The sequence below is a fragment of the Filicampus tigris genome, chromosome 9, assembly GCF_054856515.1.
Source record: "Filicampus tigris isolate MCC_2025a chromosome 9, RoL_Ftig_1.0, whole genome shotgun sequence".
NCBI lineage: Eukaryota > Metazoa > Chordata > Actinopteri > Syngnathiformes > Syngnathidae > Filicampus > Filicampus tigris.
In genome coordinates this window covers 16,290,992-16,314,943 of record NC_141225.1, presented here as the reverse complement: position 1 = coordinate 16,314,943, position 23,952 = coordinate 16,290,992, and the positions used below count along the sequence as shown (strand labels likewise).

The 23,952-nt window shown below is 42.0% G+C and overlaps 1 protein-coding gene across 2 annotated transcripts; it reads left to right on the top strand.

Annotated features, from left to right (window-relative positions):
* The first annotated feature begins 208 nt into the window (after window positions 1-208).
* Window positions 209-22,434, top strand: LOC147142260 (arf-GAP with GTPase, ANK repeat and PH domain-containing protein 1-like). Of its 2 annotated transcripts, none has more exons than XM_086040418.1 (20): window positions 209-689; window positions 1,055-2,248; window positions 6,487-6,545; window positions 6,621-6,708; window positions 7,062-7,147; window positions 7,242-7,383; window positions 9,056-9,190; window positions 9,288-9,409; window positions 10,728-10,889; window positions 13,121-13,204; window positions 13,453-13,557; window positions 13,656-13,815; window positions 13,941-14,069; window positions 14,152-14,292; window positions 14,471-14,530; window positions 15,901-16,052; window positions 16,984-17,074; window positions 17,936-18,158; window positions 19,189-19,492; window positions 20,972-22,434. In XM_086040418.1, exons 2-20 carry the CDS (start codon window positions 1,138-1,140, stop codon window positions 21,254-21,256), a joined length of 3,639 nt encoding a protein of 1,212 aa, XP_085896544.1. In that variant the 5' UTR covers window positions 209-689; window positions 1,055-1,137; the 3' UTR covers window positions 21,257-22,434. The 2 variants fall into 2 exon arrangements, with proteins under 2 accessions (XP_085896544.1, XP_085896545.1); XM_086040419.1 differs by having other exon boundaries at window positions 210-689; window positions 14,155-14,292.
* The last annotated feature ends 1,518 nt before the right edge of the window (window positions 22,435-23,952 follow it).

Sequence of the window (23,952 nt, the reverse complement as noted above, 5' to 3'; positions counted from 1 at the left end):
AAAGAGCACCAGGGCAGATGCACTGGCAAGAGGTTTGTCTCCCCCCCATGCCCCCTCCCCATCTCTTTTGTAGTGTGCGCCAATAAAAATCTGATGAACGTGAGCAAGAACCGCCACCACCTCGCGGTTAGCTTCTCCTTGGAGCCAGCGAGTCCAGTTGTGCTGCAGGATTACGGTAGAGTAACTGGGGGGCTTTGAGGGGAGGAAAAAAGGAGGAGGGGCCGTGGTGAGCTGGTGGGCTTCCTCTGCCATACAGACACATTTTATTGACTTGCTAATTGGATGAGGCTCTCGGAGGAAAGGATGCGGTGACCGAGAGGAGCTGTTCTCCGGAGGACCGATACAGACACAAGGAAGCATTGTTTGCGATTTCAGAATTTCTTCCATTTTTGGGGTACATCACAACAGATAGGATTTTTTTCCCCAGTAGCCTTCCTGCTGTGAATTCCTGGTTTTATGCATGACATTGTCAAATGGAGGCTCCAGCTGCAAGACGCATCATGACAAGTGAATGATTTCCTCCCCCCCCACGAGCAGGCTCCCTTTCACCTATTTTTATTTCCCCTTTGGATCGATCAGCGCTTCACCGTCAGCTCCATCTAATGTCCTGTTTGATACCAATTGATCGCCAAAAGAATCATTCATTTTTACACCGGGACCTCATCTAACTGATGCGCGACAGAATGACGGTATGAACACAATTCAAGGAAAAAAAGCTGTGTGCGGAATGTGACATTTGTATCTTTTCTAGTGCAACAATAGCCAAATCGAATGCATGTGACTATCTTTGAATATCATGTCATCTTCTATCCATGTATGAGTCTATCTGTCAGATTTGTACAGAAGAGTTCAGGATGTAAAGCAAGGAAAGGCTCATGAATGAATTAGAGATAGAGACAAGTAGTAGCAGTGTGCATGGATGGGGATTAAGTGAGGCAAAAAAAAAAAAAAAAGCAGTCTAGACTGGGTAAGGCATTTAAATATATTCTAAAATTGTATCCAGCATCCATTTGTCCAAGTCATTCGATAATCCGAGATTCTCTTCTGTTTTCAGTTCACCTGTGCTGCCACCACTGAGGTTTGCCTGCGTGACCTGGTCGGAGAGAAGCTGCCACTGTGCTGAGGCGTTCTGTCCCAATGAGCCAAGCAGACAACCCACAGAGACGCACCACCTATCTCATCTCCCTCACTCTGGTGAAGGTTGAGGCTTTGCCAGACGATGTAGCCGGGAAGCAAGCGGAGAAGGAGGGGGAAGGGAGCCCCAAAGAGAGGGAGGAGGTGAGACGTGCCCCAAAAGAGGAGGAAGTATGTGTTGGTCCACAAGTGTCAGATAAAAAGAGCACACGAGTGGAAGACGAAGTGGAGCAGGTGCGTGTCAAGTATGGCAGCCCGAATAAGAAGTGGGGGAAAGCTGAGAGGAGAGACCAAAAAGATGTTGTGCCGGTGGCTAAAAGCAAGGACGCTGCTGTTGTCCACCCGCCATTGAGGCAAATGGTGAAGGTGTACAGCGGCAGCAGCTTCGAGACCACCGTACGCAGGGAGGGGCCTCGCAACGATGCCTCACGTCCCAAGACGGAACTCTACCGGGAGCCTCCCAGGCTCTACCTAAAGGGCGAAAACGGAGCTGAGCTCAACAACCGCTCACGCTGCAGCCTCCCGTTTTCAGTGCCGCCTCAGGTCAGCCAGCGCCCCGACGTCCTGATGAGGTCGCACACAGGGGTCAACTCTGCATGCTGGAGGGAATCCAGAGAAGCCAACAGCAGCTTGTATCACTCTGCCAAGACTCTGGAGCGGAGGGAAAACCGTATCGCGGAGCAGTCCTCTTTAATGGCAGCTACAACTCTGGGGCCTTACAGGGCGTCTTGGGCCGACAGCGACGGCAGAGGAACGCTCATTCGTCCCGCGGCTCCCCTAAGTGGAGGCTATTCGGGAATCATGAACAGGGAGAACTCTCACGAGGACCGATTTAAGGTTTCCTTGGTTACACCAGTTACCTGCGATGTGAACCGGCCGCCGAGAAAAGCCACCAGTCGCACCCTAGATAACAGCGACCTACATTGCCTCGCAGAGGACGCCAGGAGAGGGAAAGAGGGCCAAGGAGGAACAATCCAGAGAGCTCCCGCCCGTGACCGCAAGATGCTCAAATTCATTAGTGGGATTTTCTCCAAAAGTGCAGCTGTGCCCCCAAATGTCAGCACCGCATCCGTCCTGTATCCCGCTGCGGAGAGGGGCTCCAGCGAGGAGGAGGGTAAGTTCTTCATTGATTCATCTCTCTGAGAACATGACAGAGATCTATGGCGAGCTCCCTGTACTTTTAACATACACATTGGCCTTCTAATCGGCCCATTATTTCACACAGTGTGGTTTCCTTCCACTGTCACCGACACAATGATGATACCACAGAGAGAAGATGCAAAACTGTGATTGCAGAAACACATCTTACCTCTCTGAATGGAAATAATGGAGCAGTCATACCATTTGTAGTGATTATATATTACCGACTCCTACCCGATTCTCAGAAATGCTCTCACTGTTAAGCACATTTTTTAAATACAGGCATATCCAACATTAGAAATAGTAAACAGGATTGTTTTAGAATGGTGAAAAAAAATGTCAGATCTGAGATATGAATGATTCTCTTAGTATTAAAAAAAACAACAACAAAAAAAAAACACAAAATGGCAAACAAGTTTCATTAGTAACTCTTACACAAAGTATAGTCTTTTGCCACTGTTTTGATTACATTTTAACTTACAATAAAGTTTGAACAGATGCCTAACCATTTTAACTGGATATTCCATTTCCTGATACCGGTTATTGGGAACTTGTCATTCACAGAATGATCATGTTAACAATAAAATGGTGATTGATTTAAATGGGGCTTGTTCTGACAATGTCTGTCACATTTCAACTCTTGCTGGCTGCTACCCTTTCTCGTGCTTATAAGTGCACACCGTTTACCATTTAATAGTGGCAAGTTGGCAACTTAGAATACCCTACGGCTGCACTTGAAAATGTACTCACTCATGTCTTTGATACGATGGAGTGATATACAGTGGATTGAAAAAAAAAGTACACAACCCTGTTCAAATGCCAGGTTTTTGTGATATAAAACAATTAAAACAAATGACATCATTTCAAGACATTTAATTTCAGCCCCGCCTGATTATGTGACCTAAAACCTGTACAACTCAAATATTTAAAATGTGTAATGTTTCTTAGGAGGGGAAATAAAAAGAAGAACTGGGATAATGTGGTTTCAAAAGTGTGCTCATCCTCTTATAACTGTGAATGTGGCTGTGTTCAGAATGAACCAGTCACATTCAAACTCATAAGTCCGCACCGCACGCACATATCACCATTGCAGCTTTCAGGTGTTCTTGTAGGATTTTCCTGGCATTTTCTTCATTTATAGCAGGCGCCTGAGGGTTTTGTGCTAACACTTAGTATTTTGGAATTGTTCATAAATCTTCCTCCCCTCCACCTTGAGTTCTTTTAATGATGAGCAATGTTGGTGGAGGGAATTATGTTCAGTCAGTTCAGTCAATGTTAGCACATCTTCAAGTTTCTGTTAAATAGAAAAAAATGTCAAGAAAAGCCTGCTAAAACATCAGAAATGCATTTGGGTTTAATCAGAGGCACTTTAAATTTGACATCATTGTGACTGGTTTCTTTTTTTTTCGCCAAGTGAGTTGTACATGTTATGGCTCACATTAATGTTGGAAAAAGTTATGAAATGATTTATCTTGGTCTAATTTTTTTTCTAGCACAAAAATCCTGGCATTTGACTATAGGTGTTTCAACATTTTGATTTTACATCTTCCATAGAAGAAAAATCAGAAAACACATCATCACAACCTTTCAGGCAAGAGGAAATTGTTGCAAACAGCTCTTCTAATCATGCCATTTGTTTGACATTTGTCAACATTTGTTGTCCCTGACTTTTTCAAAATCAGAACGACAATACGTCTTAATGATCCTCAAATAACTCCAGGGCCCTCAAGTGCGACTTTTTGAACAAACATGGCTTCACGTAGAATTGCTAGCAACCTGGAAAATGGTTTGGTCTTGTCAAAAGCAAATAGCGGCATGAAATATTGATTTTCTCAATTAGAATATTAAGAACAAGATGCACCCTTTTCTCAAGCCTTAAACTAAAGGAAAGTTGGTGATTGTGGTATCGAAGCAAGCGCTGAATAATTTGTCAGGAGTAAGTGGGACATGAATAATTAAGTTTGGGGAAACACAGAGCTGTGTTCATGCAGAGAACAACCTTCTACTTCCTGCTCTGTGTGGCCTGGTCATCAGCATTCGCACTGACAACATGTTGACTCTTGGAGAGTAACGTGATGTTGTCTACGTTTCACCTGTAGACTTTAGCATATGATCTTGTAAATAACACAAATTGATATATACTCCGTTTGCACACACACACACACACACACATACAGGGGTGGACACAGCCTCTTTAAGCCTCTCGCATGTCGCCGCAACCGAGAGAGACCATTCATTGTATGGAGGCTTCTGGAAAAGGGGGTTGCCATGGCAACAGCCAGCTGTGAGAATTGTTGTTTGGTTGGTGGTGTGATGCTGATGAAGGGGAGTGCAGGGATTGCCCAAAGATGGAGGATTAAGGGGAGGGGGTGGAGGGGGTGGACGTCGTTCAAACGGGGTTTAAGGTAGAACGTGTTCCCAGTGTGGCAGACGACAGTGTGGGTGTACAAAGTATTTTGCACAACATCACTAAAAGCACCTTCTGCGTGCGCAGGCGAGCGTGTGCGTGTGTACAGACTGAGTCATGCAGACTAACGATGGTTTCCATGGCCACATTAATGTTCATCTCTTGAGCAGAATCACCCAGGTTGCGTTTACATTATATAGTCAAAAACCTCTGAAAGTGCTCTGTCAGTGCCTTTTTTTTTTTTTTTTTTTTTTTTACCCCCCCTTATAATTGTAGTTTACTTCTTCATTCATGCATTCTGATTGTAAAGAACACTCAGAACAGAATATGGGCGATGAGAAAGTGTGGAGCGCTTCAAGGGAGGCTAAGAAGACAATGTATATGCAAATAGCAAAATATGTGAGCAAACTGACTGAGTGGACAGTGACGGTGGAGATTTTTGGCTAATGTTAGCATCAGAGCTGGGCATTCTGGCTAACCGTCGGACCGGTCCTTCTATCCGCCTTTGACGGACGCCCATTTTGTAGGCGATAAACGATAGACAGGAAACTCATAAAAACAAAAAAAAATTAAAAAAGGGCATAAGCGGAGGTGTATTTTTCTCCGTCTATGTAATCGTCGTGGGGGAGTGGCAGTGGAGGGCTACAGCTAAAGGCTCCTAAAAGGGGACGCATTGAGTCAGGCCGCGGTGAGTGTCCATTTCACACTTCTCTCAGACAGACATGCTAACGGGAGCGCGCGCCTTTAAAATAATAGACAAATGTTAGTAAAATGCCCACATTTGGTTAGTATTTAATGAGCACATAGCGGACCTTCAGATAGCAACTTAGTTCATTTAGCAAGCTGCCCATGTACTGTTGAACAGCTATATATCAATTTTCTGAAAGGTTTTCAGATATAAGCAACTGCAGGGAAAAATGCAAAACGCTCAACATCATTCTGAAAATGTAATGCACGTGATCAAAATGACTCTTTTTTTTTTTTTATCAAATAACTTGTGGACAATAAACCATGTCACAAAAATGATTTCTTTTTTATCAAATAACTTGTGGACAATAAACCATGTCACAAAAATGATTTAATATCATTTAATGACATATTACACACGTTGTAGTGAGCAGAGCAGTTTGTGGGACAAATCACATACATTCAATGAAAAATAAAAGATCTAAAATGAAGTAAAGACATTTTAAGCGACTTGAATGGGGAATTCTGTTGACGACACCGAATGCACTGTATAGTGATATTGACCCTATTAAGTATATTTCAGGACTATTTCAGTGTGGCTATTTTCTTCTTTTTTTTTTTCTTTTTTTTTTTTTATTCAAAATGTAAATGGAGAGTCAATTATGGTTTGTTTTGTAATGAATTTTCTTGTTTGGGTTTGTCTTTTTATGTCCAAATGCACACAGCTGTACACCAACCACCAACACAACAATAACACTTTGAATGTGGCATTTAGAGTGTGTATATTGGAAGACGGGGAGTAGGGGAGGCATCAGCTGTTTTATGTTCACCGAGAGGAAGCTTACCGACTCACACTTTGAAAACCTCTGTGATAGACGACAGCTCAAGGACAAGTCAGACAACGACTACGGAAATAAAACCCACTGTCAGCATGACACTTTAACGGTATCCTCGGTCGTCATGATGTCTCTTTCATGAGAAGAAGCAAAGCATGAGAGTCAAGACCAACATCAGTTTTCAAACTTGGCTCCAGTTTGTTGCCCACCAAGCCGCAAACCGCCACATTGCATTAGCGCAGCACTGTATTTTTTTTAACCACGTTCTCCTTGTGGCTCTAGCTGCATGCACCAGCAGTCAGGAATGGACCGTCACTCAAACTGTACAAGAACTCCACCTGGTAAGATTGCCTGCTTTCACAATCGGAGCTTTGATTTTAAAAAAGATTCTTAATGCCTCGATTGATGTGTGTCAGGGTGTGATGGGAGGCCTGTGCAGTGGGAAGTCTGCGCTGGTCCACAGACACTTGACAGGAAGTTACCTGTCCCTGGAGAATGCAGAGGGTCGGTTTTACCTCTAATCATTTCCACATTCGATCACGACAGGCTGACTCATACACTCATTGACCACAACATTAGGTACACAACCACCATATTGCCATCTGTCCGTACATCCATCTGTTTGCTATGGCGCATATTCTCATTATGGTCGCAGGTGAGCTGGAGCCTATCCCAGCTAACTATGAACCAGACTGATCGTGACTGCCAATCGCAGGGAACACAGACAAACAACCACTCATTCACATTTTCAACTGTAACTTAGTATAAGAATTAAATATACGCAATTAAAATGTACGTAATTTCCTGTAAGATTTCTATAGCAAGCAGCGGTATTAATCATTATTCGTATTATCCAGGGCGTCAGTATATTAAGGATGTCTTGATTGATGGGCAGAGCCACTTGTTGATCATCAGAGAAGAGACTGAACTCCCAGGAGCTCAGGTGAGTTGGGAACCGACCTTAGCTTGGACATTAAACGGGTCAGTCCTTCCCTTGTGTATGGTGAGCGCCTGCTCCTTGTCTGTCTTGTCTTCAGTTCGCAAGCTGGTTAGACGCGGTTATCCTGGTCTTCAGTTTGGAAAACGAGGCCAGCTTCCAGGAGGTGTACAAGATCTACCATCAGCTTGCTGTCCACCGGCCTGTCACCGAGATACCTTTCGTAGTCGTGGGCACGCAGGGTGAGACGGTCATGAACGCAGCGCTTTGAAGTCTTGTTCTATTGGGACGCATTGGGAAGCCAGTTTTTTACATTTTAGTTTGCAGCAGGGTTCATCAATTATTAATTGAGTGTAAGGGGACCAGTCCAGATGAGTGCCTTCAAGCCAAGCTCTGGAGCAACAGAATGTTTTAAATGTGTGATAATTCAGTCAAGTATTTATATTTGTATTTTTGTGTTGTTATATTTATATTTATAACTTTTAAAAGCGTTCCAACAATATTTACAGTACTGTTGATTTGCTTTATTTCTCCAACATTTCTTGAGTTGAAATGTGTTTTAAATAGGCTTTACACGATCATGATTTTGGAGCTGATCACCAGTCAACGAGTTAAAAAAAAAAGTTCACTGATTCGATTAGAAAATGGACCCATCTATCCAATCAATTTAAATAACTTATTTATTTACGGCAGTAGACCCCCACTATTCGCGGGGGATTGCAACCAGACTGGGCCCCGAAGGGCCAAAATTTACGTGTAATTGACACCCATTGAAATGCACAGGGGAAAACGAAACCCCAAAAATATGCTGATAAACATCCAGTACACAACACACCCCCTCGAAAAAAAAACAACAACATTATTTCAAAATCCATCCATTATCCAAACCGCTTATCCTCACAAGGATCACAGGCGTGCTCGAGCCTCGATCTCAGCTGTATTCGGACATGAAAAGCGGCGGACATCCTGAATTGGTTGCCAGCCAATCGCAGTTATTTTAAAATATTTGGAAATTTAAAAAAAATAAATAAAAAAGTATAAGATGAGAAACCTTCACGATTATTAACGATGGCAGCACAGAACCTCCCTGGAGTAAATGAGATTGTGTTTGTTGTAATGTCTTGTTTTGTGGATCCGATCAATAATGTAATTGATCGGCAAATTATGGCATTACAACCAATCACGGATTTTGCACGAACTGCAAACTATCTGCCAATCTGATCCAGCCAGTCAGATCTATACAAAGTATTGTTTTAAATAAAATGCTTTTCAACTTAATTAAGAACCTGAAAATGTAAACTTTCAGATTTACCTGATTTCCAGTTTACTCCAAACCTGCTTAACTGCTTGAGTAGCTCACACACACCCACTCACTCCTCTTGCAAATCTGCTCTGAATATAAACGATTTGACTGTCTGAGTCGTGCCTCGTGGGAGGCGGTAAAATGCATGCAATGGGTATTTGTATTTTCTGCGTGCGTACGTTTGCTACTAGGTGAAGAAAGTTAAAATGTAAACGGACGAATGCATTGGTTAACAAGCATTTTTTTTTAAAATAACAGTTGACTACTGTAATTCTGATCTATAGTAAGGCCAATCTAACCACCTAACACTAGAGCGGGGCTTCGGAGTCAAATCCCCACATAAGCAACACCTCTGTGAGGAGGTCAAGGAAAAGCTACTATCTATGGAAGGAACCTTGAACAGAAGCAATTCTCATTTTGGAGCAGCATTTTGCCTGCAGCGCTCGGGTTGAGACAACGAAACAAAAAATAGAAAACGTTGATATGATAAAGCTGTGGGGGATGACATCGGATAGTCAGAGTTTTATAGGAGATATCATAAATTCTACTGTAGGTGTTTGCACTGGACTCCTTACCTTCCAGTATTGATTTAATATTTGCGTCTTCACCAGATAAGATCAGCAGCAGCAACCCCAGGGTCATCGACGATGCCCGGGCCAGGCAGCTCTGTTCAGATGTGCGCCGCTGCACCTATTACGAAACATGCGCCACCTACGGCCTCAACGTCAACAGGGTCTTCACTGATGGTATCTCACAGCCTCATTAACGATGACTGTCGTAACAAATGCGGGAGACTGGTCTCCTTTTTATGGTGTTAATTATTTTATCATTATTTTGTTCCAGCTGCTCAGAAGATCATGGCTGCCAAGAAACAATCTGCTTTACTGGCTTCCTGTAAATCTCTTCCAAACTCTCCCAGTCACTCTGGAGGCTCCACCCCAGTGTCTGGTGTCTTTCCAGGACAGGTAAAGCGTTAAAAAAATATGTCACATTACTACTGTTGCCGACTGAGTTTAATGCCAACGTCAATTTGCTTTGGAGGATAAGCAACATGAACTGTATTTTCGTAACCACCAGAAATTCTGCATGGCACGTGGCATCTCTGCACGGAGGTGGGTTAGACCCGATATTGGTAATTTGACAGACGAGTGCAGGCCGGCAGAGGGAGGGCTGCGCCGCTGTCGGAGTGGTCAGCCAACTTCAATCATGGCCAATCAAAGCGTCTCCTTTCATTCCCTTTAAATGCGGCATGCTAGAGTCTCCACTTGGAGACCCCCAGCCCCCCGATTGTTCGTGTGCTATTCCATTGCTATGCCACACGGTGGGATGACTTAAAAAAATTAAGTACAATGATTCACATATCTATGAATTAAATATGTCGCGTTACACAAGCTGCCTGCCCTGCGCAGGTGTTAGACGTGGTCTGAAGTGGGCATTAGGTTTAGAGCCACTTTCTGCCACCAAACTGTTACTCCGCCGGCGCGGGACACAATCCTTCTACGAGCATCTGTCGGCATTTGCGCCATGGCGCAGATGCGCTGTCTATGAAAATGCAGCCCCAAGTCTGTGTTTGAATGTTAAAAAGAAGATGCGCAGTTCCACTCTGTGCTCCAACAAGTGACCTGAGAACATGTTTCTATTGAAAGACTAAAACAGCTAATCATCAAGAGACATTTGTCCAAATGGAGAATTCATAACCTTGTTAAATTGATAATCCTTGGAAAACTGGAGACTAAGGGAAAATAGCAATCTAAGATCTGCTTCCCACGAGACAGTTGATTGTTAATTTTGTTTACTGTATTTCTTCAACTAGTCGCCACCTGTAAACAAATGGGACTTTGTTTCTCTATTGGTACATTGTCTGCTTGAAACATAAAAGTGCCTCTCCCCAAATAAATGAACCGTTGTTTCCCCTCAACGAAAAATGGGTAATAACTGTAACTTGTATTTTTATAATTTTTTTTTTTTTTTTTAATTTTCCCCACAGTGAAATACCCATTCTTCTCATAACTATCTTCTGGATTTTTTAACTTCCAAAGAAAAGACACCCAATAAAATTAAAGTACAGGAAATAATTACACTCCTTGAAAATTAAAGTGGCTCATATCCTTCAATAAAAATGTTATTTCTGTTAATTACAGTTTTTATAAGCACAGTCATGGGAAATGTCTAATATCATTTTCACACATGCTGCTATTAATTTGTGCCTCGACTCAATGAAGACCTTTTACCTTTTTTTTTTCTCTCTCCCTATCACCCCCCCCCTCCCTCGTTCGCTTGTAGGCCAGTAATGGGGGTCAGAGTAGCGATTACTCCTCATCACTTCCCTCCACCCCTGTGATTAGCCATAAAGAGATTGGCAGGTCGGCAAGAGGGGAGAAACAGGACAGTGGCACTCCTGGCTCGGTCCGCAGTGCCACCCGCAGACGCACCGCACGCTTTTCGGTAAATATATGCCAAGCACAATCTTGTGAATGTGTTTAACCAATTGAAAAATTACGCTCTAAACCAATGAAGCTGGATGTATCCATAATTAAATACATTAGCTGAGTCACCCTCAACCACAGAGGTTCTCTTTAATTGGCCCGTGCGGAGTATGCCTGTTGTAATCTCTTTGTTTCTCTGAGGGCTCCCTTCTATTAGCAGTGTTTAGCAAGTTAAGTCTAATTTGCCAGATGGTGTGAATGTAATGTAGGTGTCATTTATTTCTGTAATATGCCAGACTTATGACCTGTTCGTTATGTAGCTCACTTCTCTCCTGGTGCCAGCGTTCGCCCATTTCCAATTGAGTTTATTTGAAGGGGAAATCAACCCAAACATATTTTTTTCAAGGATATGTTCCCAGCCGGGCCACTAGTTGAAATGTTGAATTCTGATTAATATTGTGTTTGTGGGATATGAGTTAAGCAGCAAAACCCACCACATTTTAGCCGTCTCAGGGGGCGGCCATTTTGTCGTTTCTGTCGACTGAAAATGACATCACAACTGCTCACAACGACCAATCACGGCTCAGATTCAGAAAACAGGTCAGCCGTGATTGGCCGTTACCTGAGCCCTGAGCAGTTGTGATGTCATTTTCAGTCGACAGAAGTGACAAAATGGCCACCCCCTGAGATGGCTAAAAACAAGTGGTTAACGCTTATCCCACAAACGCAATATTTATCAGAATGCCTTGTTTCAACAAGTGGGTTTGCATAGAACATATTCTTGAAAACGATATGTTTGGGTTGACCTCCACTTTAAGGAGGAGTTCACGCAACAACAAAAGAAGCCCTATAGTTAGAAGTAAACAACCATTTTATTTTCTTTAGTGCGCCAATGAATGACTACATCTGCTCCAGATGATGTATGTGGCACAGTTGTATGCTTTTATATTATGTTTTTGATAATTATTGATGGGTTCTAAAATTGCGACATGATAGTGGTGGTATTAAGAGGTGGATTAAGTTAGATCAATTCCCATTGAAAGCCGATCCACCAGATGCGCGGCCAGCCATTGCCTATGCCTAACTCTAACCACTTTAATTTATCCCCATGATTTGCACACGGATTCTTGTGTTTCTTCTCTAATACTGACCACTTGTGAATCTAGAATAATGCTTGCATCCATAACTTGGTATAATTTTGTTATGCCGTCTTTAAGCGTATCGTTAGTTGATGGTGTATTTCATTGCCACTGCTAACGTAGCTTTATCGTGCTAGCAGAAGGTTGCATGGCTTGCGCGTCGTTAGCTGTGAGACAGACTGTTTGAGTGCCACAGACCAGCTGGCGATGATACGGTGATGAGCCAAGAGCAGAAGGATCAGCGAATGAAGATTGTGAGGCCTTGTGCATACTCCACAGAGGATGAGATTTTTTTTTTCTCAAGGTGGCAAAGATGAACAAAGTTAGTTCTTTGCCGGGGCATTTCATTCCACATGAGAAACTGAAGAACTGGAGAACTCCTGTCGCTGTGCTTTTGATACCTGGGCTTTTAGTGAGGATTTACCAGAATCAGTCCAAAAAAAAAAAAAAAAAATTGAAATGTTCACTTTCATCTTTAATGGAAAAAAAAAAAGGAAACAATTGTGGACCCGTGTCATTAAATGTATTACTGTGTGCAATTTGCTACAGACTTGTTTGTATTCGTTTTGCTCTGATGAACCAATTAAAGGATGGAAAAATGTTGAAAGTACTATGGATGCGCTAGCTGCCGGCAAATTTCAAAATCTGATTGGTTAAAGAAACAGTCCCTTTGCAAATATAGGCCACATTGTCCAGCACTATTGATTCTGAAGGCCCTGGCATATTAGGTTGACATGGCAGCACACTGAGACTGAAATCTGATTGGCCAAAAAAAAAAAAAAAATTCAACATCAATGCAATTTCATGGAGCAAATATTTTAATCTAGGTTGTACATGTAGGTCAGTGCTATAAGCACTATACAAATTATGGATGGGATGTAATGACAACTACAGATTTTAAAACGTTACAGAAAAAAAAAATGCCTAACCGTTATACCATGGTAGAGTTTTGACACTGGAACTAATTAAGTTTCTTTTATTCCCTATGGGACATGTACTGCATTTCAAAAAATCAGCCAACATCCCAATGTATATTGTGGTTCCACTGTGTAATAGTTTCAGCATCAGCGCACTTTAAAGCACGTTCTTTGTCCCCTTGTGTTTCCTTCAGGGTCGAAGAGGCAGTGACTCAGCCAGGAGAAGTGCAGACTGCAAAGGAGATGTGGGAAGCGGGCGCTTTATTCCCATCAAGCAGGTAAGACAAAGACACAGAATACAAATCTCTAGCCCATCCATTGAACTTCAGCAGAGGACATCACACCATGACTCCCTTCAAAATGACACCTGTAAGGACACCTGTCATTGTGTGAATTAATGCATACCCCATATGGCTAGATTGTGAGGTTTTTTTGGGGGCCGCCATCAGGCTGCCTAACTGTGTGAGATGAACACGCAAGACATTAACAGTGCATTTTCGCTTTTTTTTTCTGTGACCTCTGCCAGGGTTTCTTGCTCAAGCGCAGCGGCAACTCACTCAACAAAGAGTGGAAGAAGAAATACGTCACGCTCTCCAGTGATGGCATATTGTCATACCATTCCAATGTCAATGTGAGCGCGGGTCTTGACAGAGCACTTTCGAGGGTTTACGATGCTGGGACATCAATCAGCTGGTAGTTGGTTGTAAAAGAGGCTGATTGGCTTGGCAGGACTACATGCTGAATACCCCGGGAAAAGAAATGGACCTGCTGCGAGTGACGGTGAAGGTGCCAGGAAAGCGTCCCCCTCGTGCTGTACCTACCGGCGGCCCTCCAGTCGGGCTCAACGGGAGGGTGAAAGATGTGCAGGGACCAGAGGGCGTCAGCCTGGGTGAGCTGAAATATGAAATATACTTTGATGGACATAAAAAGTCCCCAATATATATTGAGATTAATGAACACTGTCCACACCAAATCCTCTTTGTTACTTCTACGTTGACTCGATGCTTGTCATAGTTCCTGTCAGTGCCAGCAGCCTCCTGCAAGTGGATGACATGGAGGGGCTAGGGGGCGCTCTCTTCCTGAGGAGTAACAGAGGCGTGCAGCGATGTTCCTCCAACGTCTCCAACCACGCTCAAAGTGTCGGTGAGAGAAAGCAACAAAATTCTGGAAGGACTAATGGTATGTATCAAAGTGTGAGATGATTCAGTGTCTGTGAATCTGTCAGTAGACTCTGCATTTGAGGGCGTGTCCAGCTCCTCGTCCACCAAAGATGTAGGCTCCACATCCCCAGTGGAGGACAGGAAGAAGCATCGCAGGAAGAAAAGCATGAACCAGAAAGGGGACGCCACCATTGGCCAAGCAGACGGTGATGAATTTCTCCATACTATAAAACTCACAAATAAATATCTATTAGTTTTGACTGATTCTTTAATTTAACAAAAAAAAAAAAGAAAAAACGTATTATGGACCTTTTACATTTAAAAAAAAATACATTGTAGAATTCTCTCAATGTTAATGATTTCACTTGTTTTTTTTCTTTCCAGCTAAGCGCAAAATGTGGAAACTTAAAAGCTTTGGTAGCTTGAGGAACGTGAGCAAAACAGGTAATATTTGGTTATGTCCTATCTTGTTGCATCTTCTGAGCTCTTATTGGTTAGTGTCTTATATTGTATGTGACATTCTACTGTTGTCATAAAAAGGAAAGGCATTGCATCAGAGGGTGCAAGGCTACATTGCTACTGAATATTACAATCAGACTACTGGTGTGCTTGTCCTCATTTAAAACAGTGTTCGGTCATATATTAACAAAAACTTAAAAAAAAAAATTTAATTACATTTGATTTAAGTACGGTATGCGTAATAGCAATTTAATTTGGTAATGTTAGGAAAGTTACAATACATTTCATTCCTTAAAGTGGAAATCAACCCAAACATATTTTTTTTCAAGAATATGTTCCCAGCAGGTCCACTAGTTGAAACATGGCATTCTGATTAATAGTGCGTTTGTGCAAGATGAGTTAAGCATCAAAACCCACCCCTTTTTAGCCATCTCAGGGGTTGGCCATTTTGTCATTTCTGCCCACTGAAAACCAATCATAGCTCGCCTGTTTTCTAAAGCTGAGCCGTGATTGGTCGTTACCTGAGGTAGTTGTGATGTCATTTTCAGTCGACAGAAGTGACAAAATGGCCGCCCCTGGAGATGGCTAAAAACAAGTGGATGAACTCTTATTCCACAAACGCAATATTTGTCAGAATGCCTTATTTCAACTAGTGGGCTTGCATAGAGGATAATGTTGAAAAAAATATGTTTGGGTTGACTTCCCTTTTTCTCCAGTTTATGCCCACTTTATGCAAACTATAAAAAGTCACTCGGTCGACACATATTACTCCTCTTGTTGTGACTTGGGTTTCTTTAAGTCCCGCCTCATTGGCCAACATTTCAGTGATTGTCACTTCGGGGTTGAACCGATTAGTCGATGAGTCATCCTTCCTCCTCCGTGCTGATATTTAACACTTGATGCCGACTAATCATTTGTTTTTGGCATCACATTTTCTATTCAACCAATTTACTGAGGACTCGCCCATATGTCACCGAATTATAACGCACTGTGGAGCAGCAACAAGTGCGGCCAACAAGACGACACAGCCGTCATATGGTCCGAAAGTTGTGTAACCTGCAAATAAATGTTTTTAATGTTTTGGTTATAGGTCGTTTGTTGAATAACAGAAATAATATTGAGTCACTAGGATAAGTGCTTTGGATAATGGATGGATGGATGATTGGTTAAAGGACATGACTAAAAAATAGCAGAAGTCGCTAACACATTCCAATTCTAAGATAGTAATACAATTAGCAATGTGTAATATTTAACCTTTTTGTGTATATTAAAGGTAATGCGAGACAATTCAAAATAAATAGGCCAAAAGAACCTGCGATTGAGAGTTTTTTTATGTGTGCGCCTGTGTGATACAGATGAAGAAAACAATGACTTCGTCATTGTGTCGAGCTCTGGCCAGACATGGCATTTTGAAGCCCAGAGTGTGGAGGAACGGGATTCCTGGGTGCAGGCCATTGAGAGTCAGATCTTGGCTAGCCTGCAGCTGTGTGAGAGCAGTAAGAATAAGGTTGGAAACACACACATACGCAAACAATTTTTTTTTTTTTAAATCCCGCACTTCGTATTCAATGGCCTCTGCTATCTGTTTATGAAGGAAAAATACAGGAAAACCTCTCATCCTTGATTCATGATCCTACAATCCAGTCATGATGGCTTTTGTCAAATAGATAAAGATAGTTTAATTGATTTTCCACTGCTGAAGCCACTTCATCACAAGCGTGTCATGATTTCAGGCCTGCTCAATATTGTCATTGTACTGATATCCGCACTGCAGCAAGGACACATCCTCGGATGAGCGCTTAAAAATGTAATTTCCTCCGATATCGCAAGTTAATGCAATGATGCAGCTCTTTTTTTGTAATGGAAACAATTTACCTCGGGTCAAACCCTTTTAATATACACAGTCACTTTATAGTAGTGTCTTCACAGGCAGAGTTGGTTACAGTTACAGTCATTACTACTTAAAGAGGAAGTCAACACAAACATATTTTTTCCAGAATATGTTCTAGGCCCACCAGTCTAAACACAGCTTTCTGATTAATACTGCGTTTGTGGAATATGAGAAATCCACCCGTTTTTAGCTAGCTCAGGGGGCAGCCAGTTTGGCACTTCTGTCGACTCAAGATGACATCGAAGCTGCTCAGGTAACAACCAATCATGGCTCAGCTTCAGAAAACAGGCAAGCCGTGATTGGTCATTATCTGAGCCCTGAGCAACTTCGATGTCATCTTCAGTCGACAGAAGTGACAAAATGGCTGCCCCCAGAGATGGCTAAAAAGGGGGTGGATTTCTCATATTCCACAAATGCAGTATTAATCAGAATGCCGTGTTTAGACTGGTCGGCCTGCATAGAACATATTCTGGAAAAAATATGTTTGGGTTGACTTCCGCTTTAAAGAAGAGCAGAGCTAACACTGCGCATTTTGTGTTCTTCACAGGCTCGCAAGAACAGCCAGAGCGAGGCCGTGGCTCTGCAGGCTATCCGCAACGCAAAAGGGAACAACTTCTGTGTGGACTGCGATGCTCCCAGTTAGTGACCTCTTTTGTCTAGTGAAAACTCTTGTCTCTGCCATGTCACATCTGACTGCTGACTATTTCAAAGCTATTCTTGTACTGTATCAATCATCTTTCAGCTTCTTATTGCATTCATTTGAAGATGAAGAACGCTTAACAGAACAATAGAACAAAGTCGCCCATTAGTTATTGAGTAATTTCTCACATTCTTTCACACTCGACTGATCACAGTTGAGTGGAGAGGGGGTGTCGGGGATCTCAGAATGAGACAGAAATTAGAAATCAGTTTTAAAATCTTGATTACAAGCTGCAAAAAAAAAAAAAACACTTTGATGCCATGTTAATTGTTCCACTGAATCAAAATTGGGTCACCATGATGTAGGAGGGGGACTTTTCTCCACTAAAGAATGAAAACATCTTCCTTCTCAGTGACTAAGGGAAATGATGTGAAAACATATCCAATTATTGAATCACATAAAGATTTTTTAAGCCTACAAACTCTAGTCAATTCACATGGATAGTTTCAGGATTGTATCAACATTTAACATGATTGTTATTGTAGTTGTAAATTTGTAGCGGTGTTCTGCATCATATTGAGAACTGTTTCTAAAATTACCCATTCCTAATTTAGTCAGTAGACGACAGGAGCAAAATATTAGAAACAGCTTGACATGTTGCAGTGCTTTTGTAGGTCTACACCAATGCAAATTAAAAACATAATCATACTGTTTAATTAATACCACTATGAGATTGTTAGTAAAATTGATCATTATTATCTTTGTAAGAGCAGAATCTTGGATGCAGGTTTTGTACCGGATCTTATGAGACTGATTTAAAGATTGTGATTGGCTTTTGCGTGTGTTTTTTCTTTCCAAGATCCTACGTGGGCCAGTTTGAACCTTGGCGCCCTCATATGCATCGAGTGTTCGGGGATCCACAGGAACTTGGGGACTCACGTTTCGCGCGTTCGCTCTCTCGATCTGGACGATCTACCACGAGAGCTCACGTTGGTTCTCAGTGCCATTGGCAACCACATGGTTAACTGTATATGGGAGGCGCGCACGATGGGCCACCGGAAACCCCCACCTGATGCTACCAGGTAATGACAATGAAAATAATATTTGTATTTATCAGTTTATTTGCCAAGGACGTCACAAAAACATTGGACAAACAAGATGCATTGTTTTAGGAGTTCTCGCACCAGTGCTAATTCTCAACACTTGTTGGCTTTTAGAAGATGCATAGAATACATAAAGGTAACATACAAGATGGTAGATAGAATACAGACAAGTTAACTAGTCTATATTTAAAATCAGTGTCATAACAAGTCATTTCAATACAAAGCATCTAAAGTTTCATGTAGCCCTGTCAAGACTTGGGGATTTACACGACTTAACAACCTCTTATTACCGCCACTTTCACGTTGCAATAATAGAAACCACCAATACCATACAAAAACACAATATAACAGCACACAATTGTGCAATTGTGTAATCGACTATGCTATCCATTATTCCCCTTTGCAGTTATTACATAGAACTGTATTTTTATCCTTTTTAATTTTCAAGCGACCACAAACCTTGGCCATTTTTCTGTCAGCAACAAATGTCTGTCGTAAACACGCAAGTGGCCAAATGGTTCCAGATGTCGCAAATAATGTTTTTAAATTTTTAATTATTGTTTGGAGGCAGATATTTTTGTGGTCGATTTAACCAAGTTAGCCCATTTTTTTTTTTTTTTATTAGCCCCATCTATATCAACTTTTACTCTAACCAATCAGAAGATGGAAAAATGTTGATGTCATTGTGGCCCATTATTTATCTAATAACTTGACAAAAAAAAAAGTTAAATAAAATGCATGATTACCAGAGATACTGATTATTAAAGTTAATGTGTGCAGATACAGATGCATTTTGCTTGTCTAAATTGACCGTAACAAGTTTTACTCCCACCAACAAATCAGAGGGCGGAAAAATACTGGATGTTATTGTGGGTCAGCTTTCCGTCCCTGTGAGATGAGTTTGAAATCTGGTTGGTTAAACACATAGTCCCATTGCTGATATAGTTTAAGATCTATCAGCCGTTGCTGTCGGTGAAGATCAACCACTTTATCTTCTTTGCTTTTCCAGAGAGGAACGAGAGTCGTGGATTCGGGCCAAGTATGAGCAGAAAGTCTTTGTGGCGCCATTGCCCCCTCCCACTCCCAATGAAGGTCCCGACATCACACTGTCCGGCCGTCTTCTGCTGGCCGCGATGGAGCACAACCTCCCCAAACTGCTCCTCCTCTTGGCCCACTGCACTAAGGAAGACATCAACGGCCCCCCCAGCATGGCGCTCTCCTCCCGCTCCCTCCTGGCACTGCGGCTGCCCGGCTCTGCCCTTCATGCTGCCTGTCAGCAAGGCGACGTGGTGATGACACAGCTTCTCGTTTGGGTCAGTTGACTTTGCTGTTTGTGGCTTTGCTAACTGGGATGTACACTAACAGACCACCACAACATTATGAAATCGGGAAAACTTGTATGGGAAGTTCTGCCTTTACAAAGATAACAATGCTCAGTTTTGATTGACACTGTGAGAGATGGAATCGTTATGTGTACAGTACAGTGTTATAGTAGAGTTTGCAAAAGAGCAGACATTAAAAAAAAAAAATTAGCCTTTAGTTACATGAGAGGGACAATTATCATCAATAATGAATACATATTTTATTACAATGTCTTTTTCCTTATTCATTTTATTTTTGGCACATATTTTAGGTTTCTCAAAGCTTGAAAGAGATAGTAGGAGTTTGGTGAAGCAATTGCCCCCTTTTTTGCATGCAAAAAAGAAAACACAAGGGATTCCATACATCGCGGTTGTTTACAATTGTTTATTTCTAGTTAAGATTGTAAAGGCAGAATTTATGATGCAGCTCTTGTACTGGAACTCATTAGACCGTGCGCCTGTACCTAATAAAGAGTCTGGAAGGGGAATGGAGTGAATATAAATAATAATAATATGACAGAGACTCCACGCTTTGCTTTTTAGCCCCAGGTACATGAACCACAGTGCTGTGTTTACTGTATGTACTGCATTGTTTTACCTTGGTGGTGGCGAGTCGGATCTCGCTTTATACCTCAAAAAGTCATTTTTTATTTTAGCTCATGTGATGCGACACAGCATTTTTCTTGGCCCTTATATCTGCAACGTTGGCGACGGCACCAAATGTGAAATCAAAACTACTGTTCGACAGTCAGTCGGTCACTGATGAAAAGTAGTTGCAGAACCCCACACACGTGCAACATTTCAGTCAGGTTTGCCTCAATTTTTTGGTGTGTCCTCGGATTTATGTCTCTGGCGGGTGTGGTCAGGTGATAATAAACATAATCATAATAATAATGATAATACATTTTATTTGTAATGCGCGTTGTCTCTGCGTTGTCTCAAAGTGCCACAGTTGGAAAAAAAATAAAACACATGTAAAATCCAAGTTGGCAGGAACCCTTAAAATGAGTTTATAAGTTAAAACGTGTCCACTGATAGTGTAGTGGTACACACGCCTGAGTTGTGTGCGGGCAGCGTGGGATCGATTCCCGCTCAGTGACAGTATCTATGTGTGCCCTGCGACTGGCTGGCGACCAGTTCGGGGTGTAGTTTGCCTTCGCCCATTGACGGCTGGGATAGGCTCCAGCAACTCCCCGCGACCCTGTATAGGATAAGCGGTTTGGAAGATGACATGACATAACAAGTTAAAACGTCTCTTAAAAAGACATCACTTCATAATAATACAAAGTAAATGTGACAAAAACCGACTCATCTCAGCACCCAAAGTGTAAAACATTGTGTTAGGTGTAGGAAGGTGTAGATGATGTTACAAAACATTTATTTTCCCAAAATGTGAATGCTATTTTTTATTTTTTTTCTCCTTGTTGTCAGTATGGATGTGACGTTCGGTACAGGGATGCTCAGGGGCAAACAGCGCTGACCCTGGCTCGCATGGCAGGCGGCCAGGAGTGCGCCGACATCTTGCTGCAGTACGGATGTCCCAATGAGGCCGCCCCCTCCGTCGCCACAACTGCCGGATTCGCATCCGCAGCCAACCCAGGCTTCCCCGTCGGTGTGACGCCGAATCTGACGGTCGCCACGACGCTCAGGATCTCGCACAGGGGCGGTGGCGGCGCTAGCTTCAGCTACAGTACGTCAAGAAAAGCCGTGTCGTAAGACAGGAGGGTTTTTTTTTATTTTTTTTTTAAGGTGGTTGTCAGATTGTGGCCTGCCCTGCACATTCAGGACGGAGGAGCATGTGGCCAGATGTTGCACTAGTGTTGTGAACACAAGCTCAAATAGGCTAGTGCGTGTAAGAGAGAGACGTAGACAGTGGAGGGGAGAAAGAGAGAAGAAAACGCGCAAACTGGCACATGTATCAAAAGTCAAAAAAGGAGAAAAAGGAGAGCCTGTGTTTGTGTATGTGTGTGTGGGGGAGAAGGGGGGATAAAATCTCAAGTCCAAATGTTAAGAACTGCAATAAGCTAACAAATTGGTCTGTATGTATCTGCTTGAAATGCCACCACTTTATTGGTATTTCCAAGAGAGTGTAAATATTGTGTTGCGTTCAACGCAGCCAGACAGTTCATTTTAGAGTTGCACTACAAAGGCTGTTTTCGATTAAAAGAAAATCTAGGGATATGATGATAGAATTCTATAACACGACCCCCCCCCCCCAAAAAAAATCCAAAAGTTTCAATTTCCAGCATTGTTCTTGTACTTTTTGTACAGGTGGTTCTGTGTACAAAAGTGGCTCGAGAAGAGATTTGCAGTTTCTTGCTTTGGTGTTTCTTTGATAATTAACTCTTCAAAGCTCAAGACTAAGATTTATATGTAATGTTTGTATCACTGTGCGCGACATCAACACTGTACATGATTTGTGCATTTTAGATATCTCGAAAGTGAATGACTCCAAGCAGCAGGCCACTGTGGTGATGTTCGTATGAGCTAAGGAAATGCCTTTGTTTCAACTGAATGTATTTAAAACTGTCATGTCGTCAGGAAGAGAAGAGGTGGCGCTTTCATGGATGTTAACTGACTCTCCTGCTGTGACTAATAGAGATTAAAAGTATTATTTAATAGGTTGTTTTCAAAATGTACGTATATATACAAGTGAGCACTGGAATGAATGTTTATAAGTGGCTGATAATCAGTGTGAGAAAAAAAAAAAGGAATGTTGCCCACATGGAGATTTCAAGAGTAGCATAAAAAAAAGTCATTCCATCAGTACTTGATGTAATTCTGTGTTCATCTAATGACTGTTGCTGAGTATACATGTCTGTGCTGTAAAGAGTCTCTATTCATTTGTATTTTTTTACTCATGATTCATAAAGCATTCATTATCAATACACGAAGCCTGCCGCCAGCTGTTTTCATTGATTCAAAAAGCAGACGCCTAATGTTGCATGTAGGCGAGATTCTGTTTATGTCTATTTATGTCCTCCAAGATGACGGGAACATGTTGCAGCTCAGCAGTAATCAGCCGGCAGAAATCACTTCACACTCATCATCTCAGTGTCAGATTGTCTGCTTCTTGGCTTTGGCTTACAACTTTCTAGGTCAGAGCACTGGCCTCACTTTTATCATGGAGCTTCGACACTGCCAGCTGTAGACCCAGAGACCTGAACCGGATGATATACGATAGAAAGGACTGTCAATCATTGAAAACAAACAAAATGGTTGGGGCATCACAGCACATTCAGTAATAAGAGGCAACACTGAAAAGACTGACCCATATAAAACCACAAATAAAGAAAAAAAAGAAAATTGCTCTGAATTCATGTTGACGTTTCACTTTTCAACCCTTTATTTAGGGTGAAATAAGGGAGCACTTGTACGAAGGTTTAAATAAACCAGCATGCTCAATATTTAATGCTCGTCTTCTTGAAGTTGCTGTCAAAATATGCCAGCACAAATGATCTACGCCAAATTGCAATGTCTCTAAAGCCTCGGGGCAAAAGTAAACAGCTTGTGTACACCGTAAACAGACTGGGAAAAAAAAGGATTTAATACACCACTGGGAGTTGTTTTAGGTCTGGGCTCTAGCTGGGTCATTCCAAAACTTTCTTTAGATGAAGCCATTCATTTGATGATTTGGATGTACTCTTTAGGTTGTTGTCATGCTTGTATTGTTATTTTCCAGTAAATTGTATTTCTGAAAATGTGTCCATACAGGCGCTGTTCTGAATTTTGCCAAATTGTGGCAATGTGTCCGCTGAATGCACTAAATTCACAGATCTGCATCGTATAATTATGAAAGTGTAAATCAGCAGCTTGATGATAAACTGCCACCTCCACGAGTGATTTTGTATGCATTAAAAACGCAGCAGTTGAGGAGGTGGGGGTAGCCAGTGGCTCATTTGCATGTGACAGGACTGCCTCTTTAAAACAGGCTGATTTCAGAGAGGCTGGAAAAATACAGTGAAAAGTCTGCTGTAATTGACTGTTGAGTTTTTTTTGATGAATTCATGTCACTGACTTGGTATTAAGGATGCTTTTAAATGGTGAAAAACATTTATAGAATGTCTCTGACCAATCATGGCTCAGCTTCGAAAAACAGGTGAGCTGTGATTGGTCGTTACCTGAGCCCTGAGCAGTTGTGATGTCATTTTCAGTCGACAGAGGTGACAAAATGGCCGCCCCCAGAGATGGCTAAAAACGGGTGGATTTTGTTGCTTAACTCATATTCCACAAACGCATTATTAATCAGAATGCTGTGTTTCAGCTAGTGGCTCTGCGTAGAACCTATTCTTTAAAAAAATACGGTTGGGTTGACTTCCACTTTAAATAATTAAATAAATAAATTCTTTATTCAGGAGGGTGGAAGAATAAATAAAAACAGTAATGTTAACAGTAAAGTATTTCTATTTTAG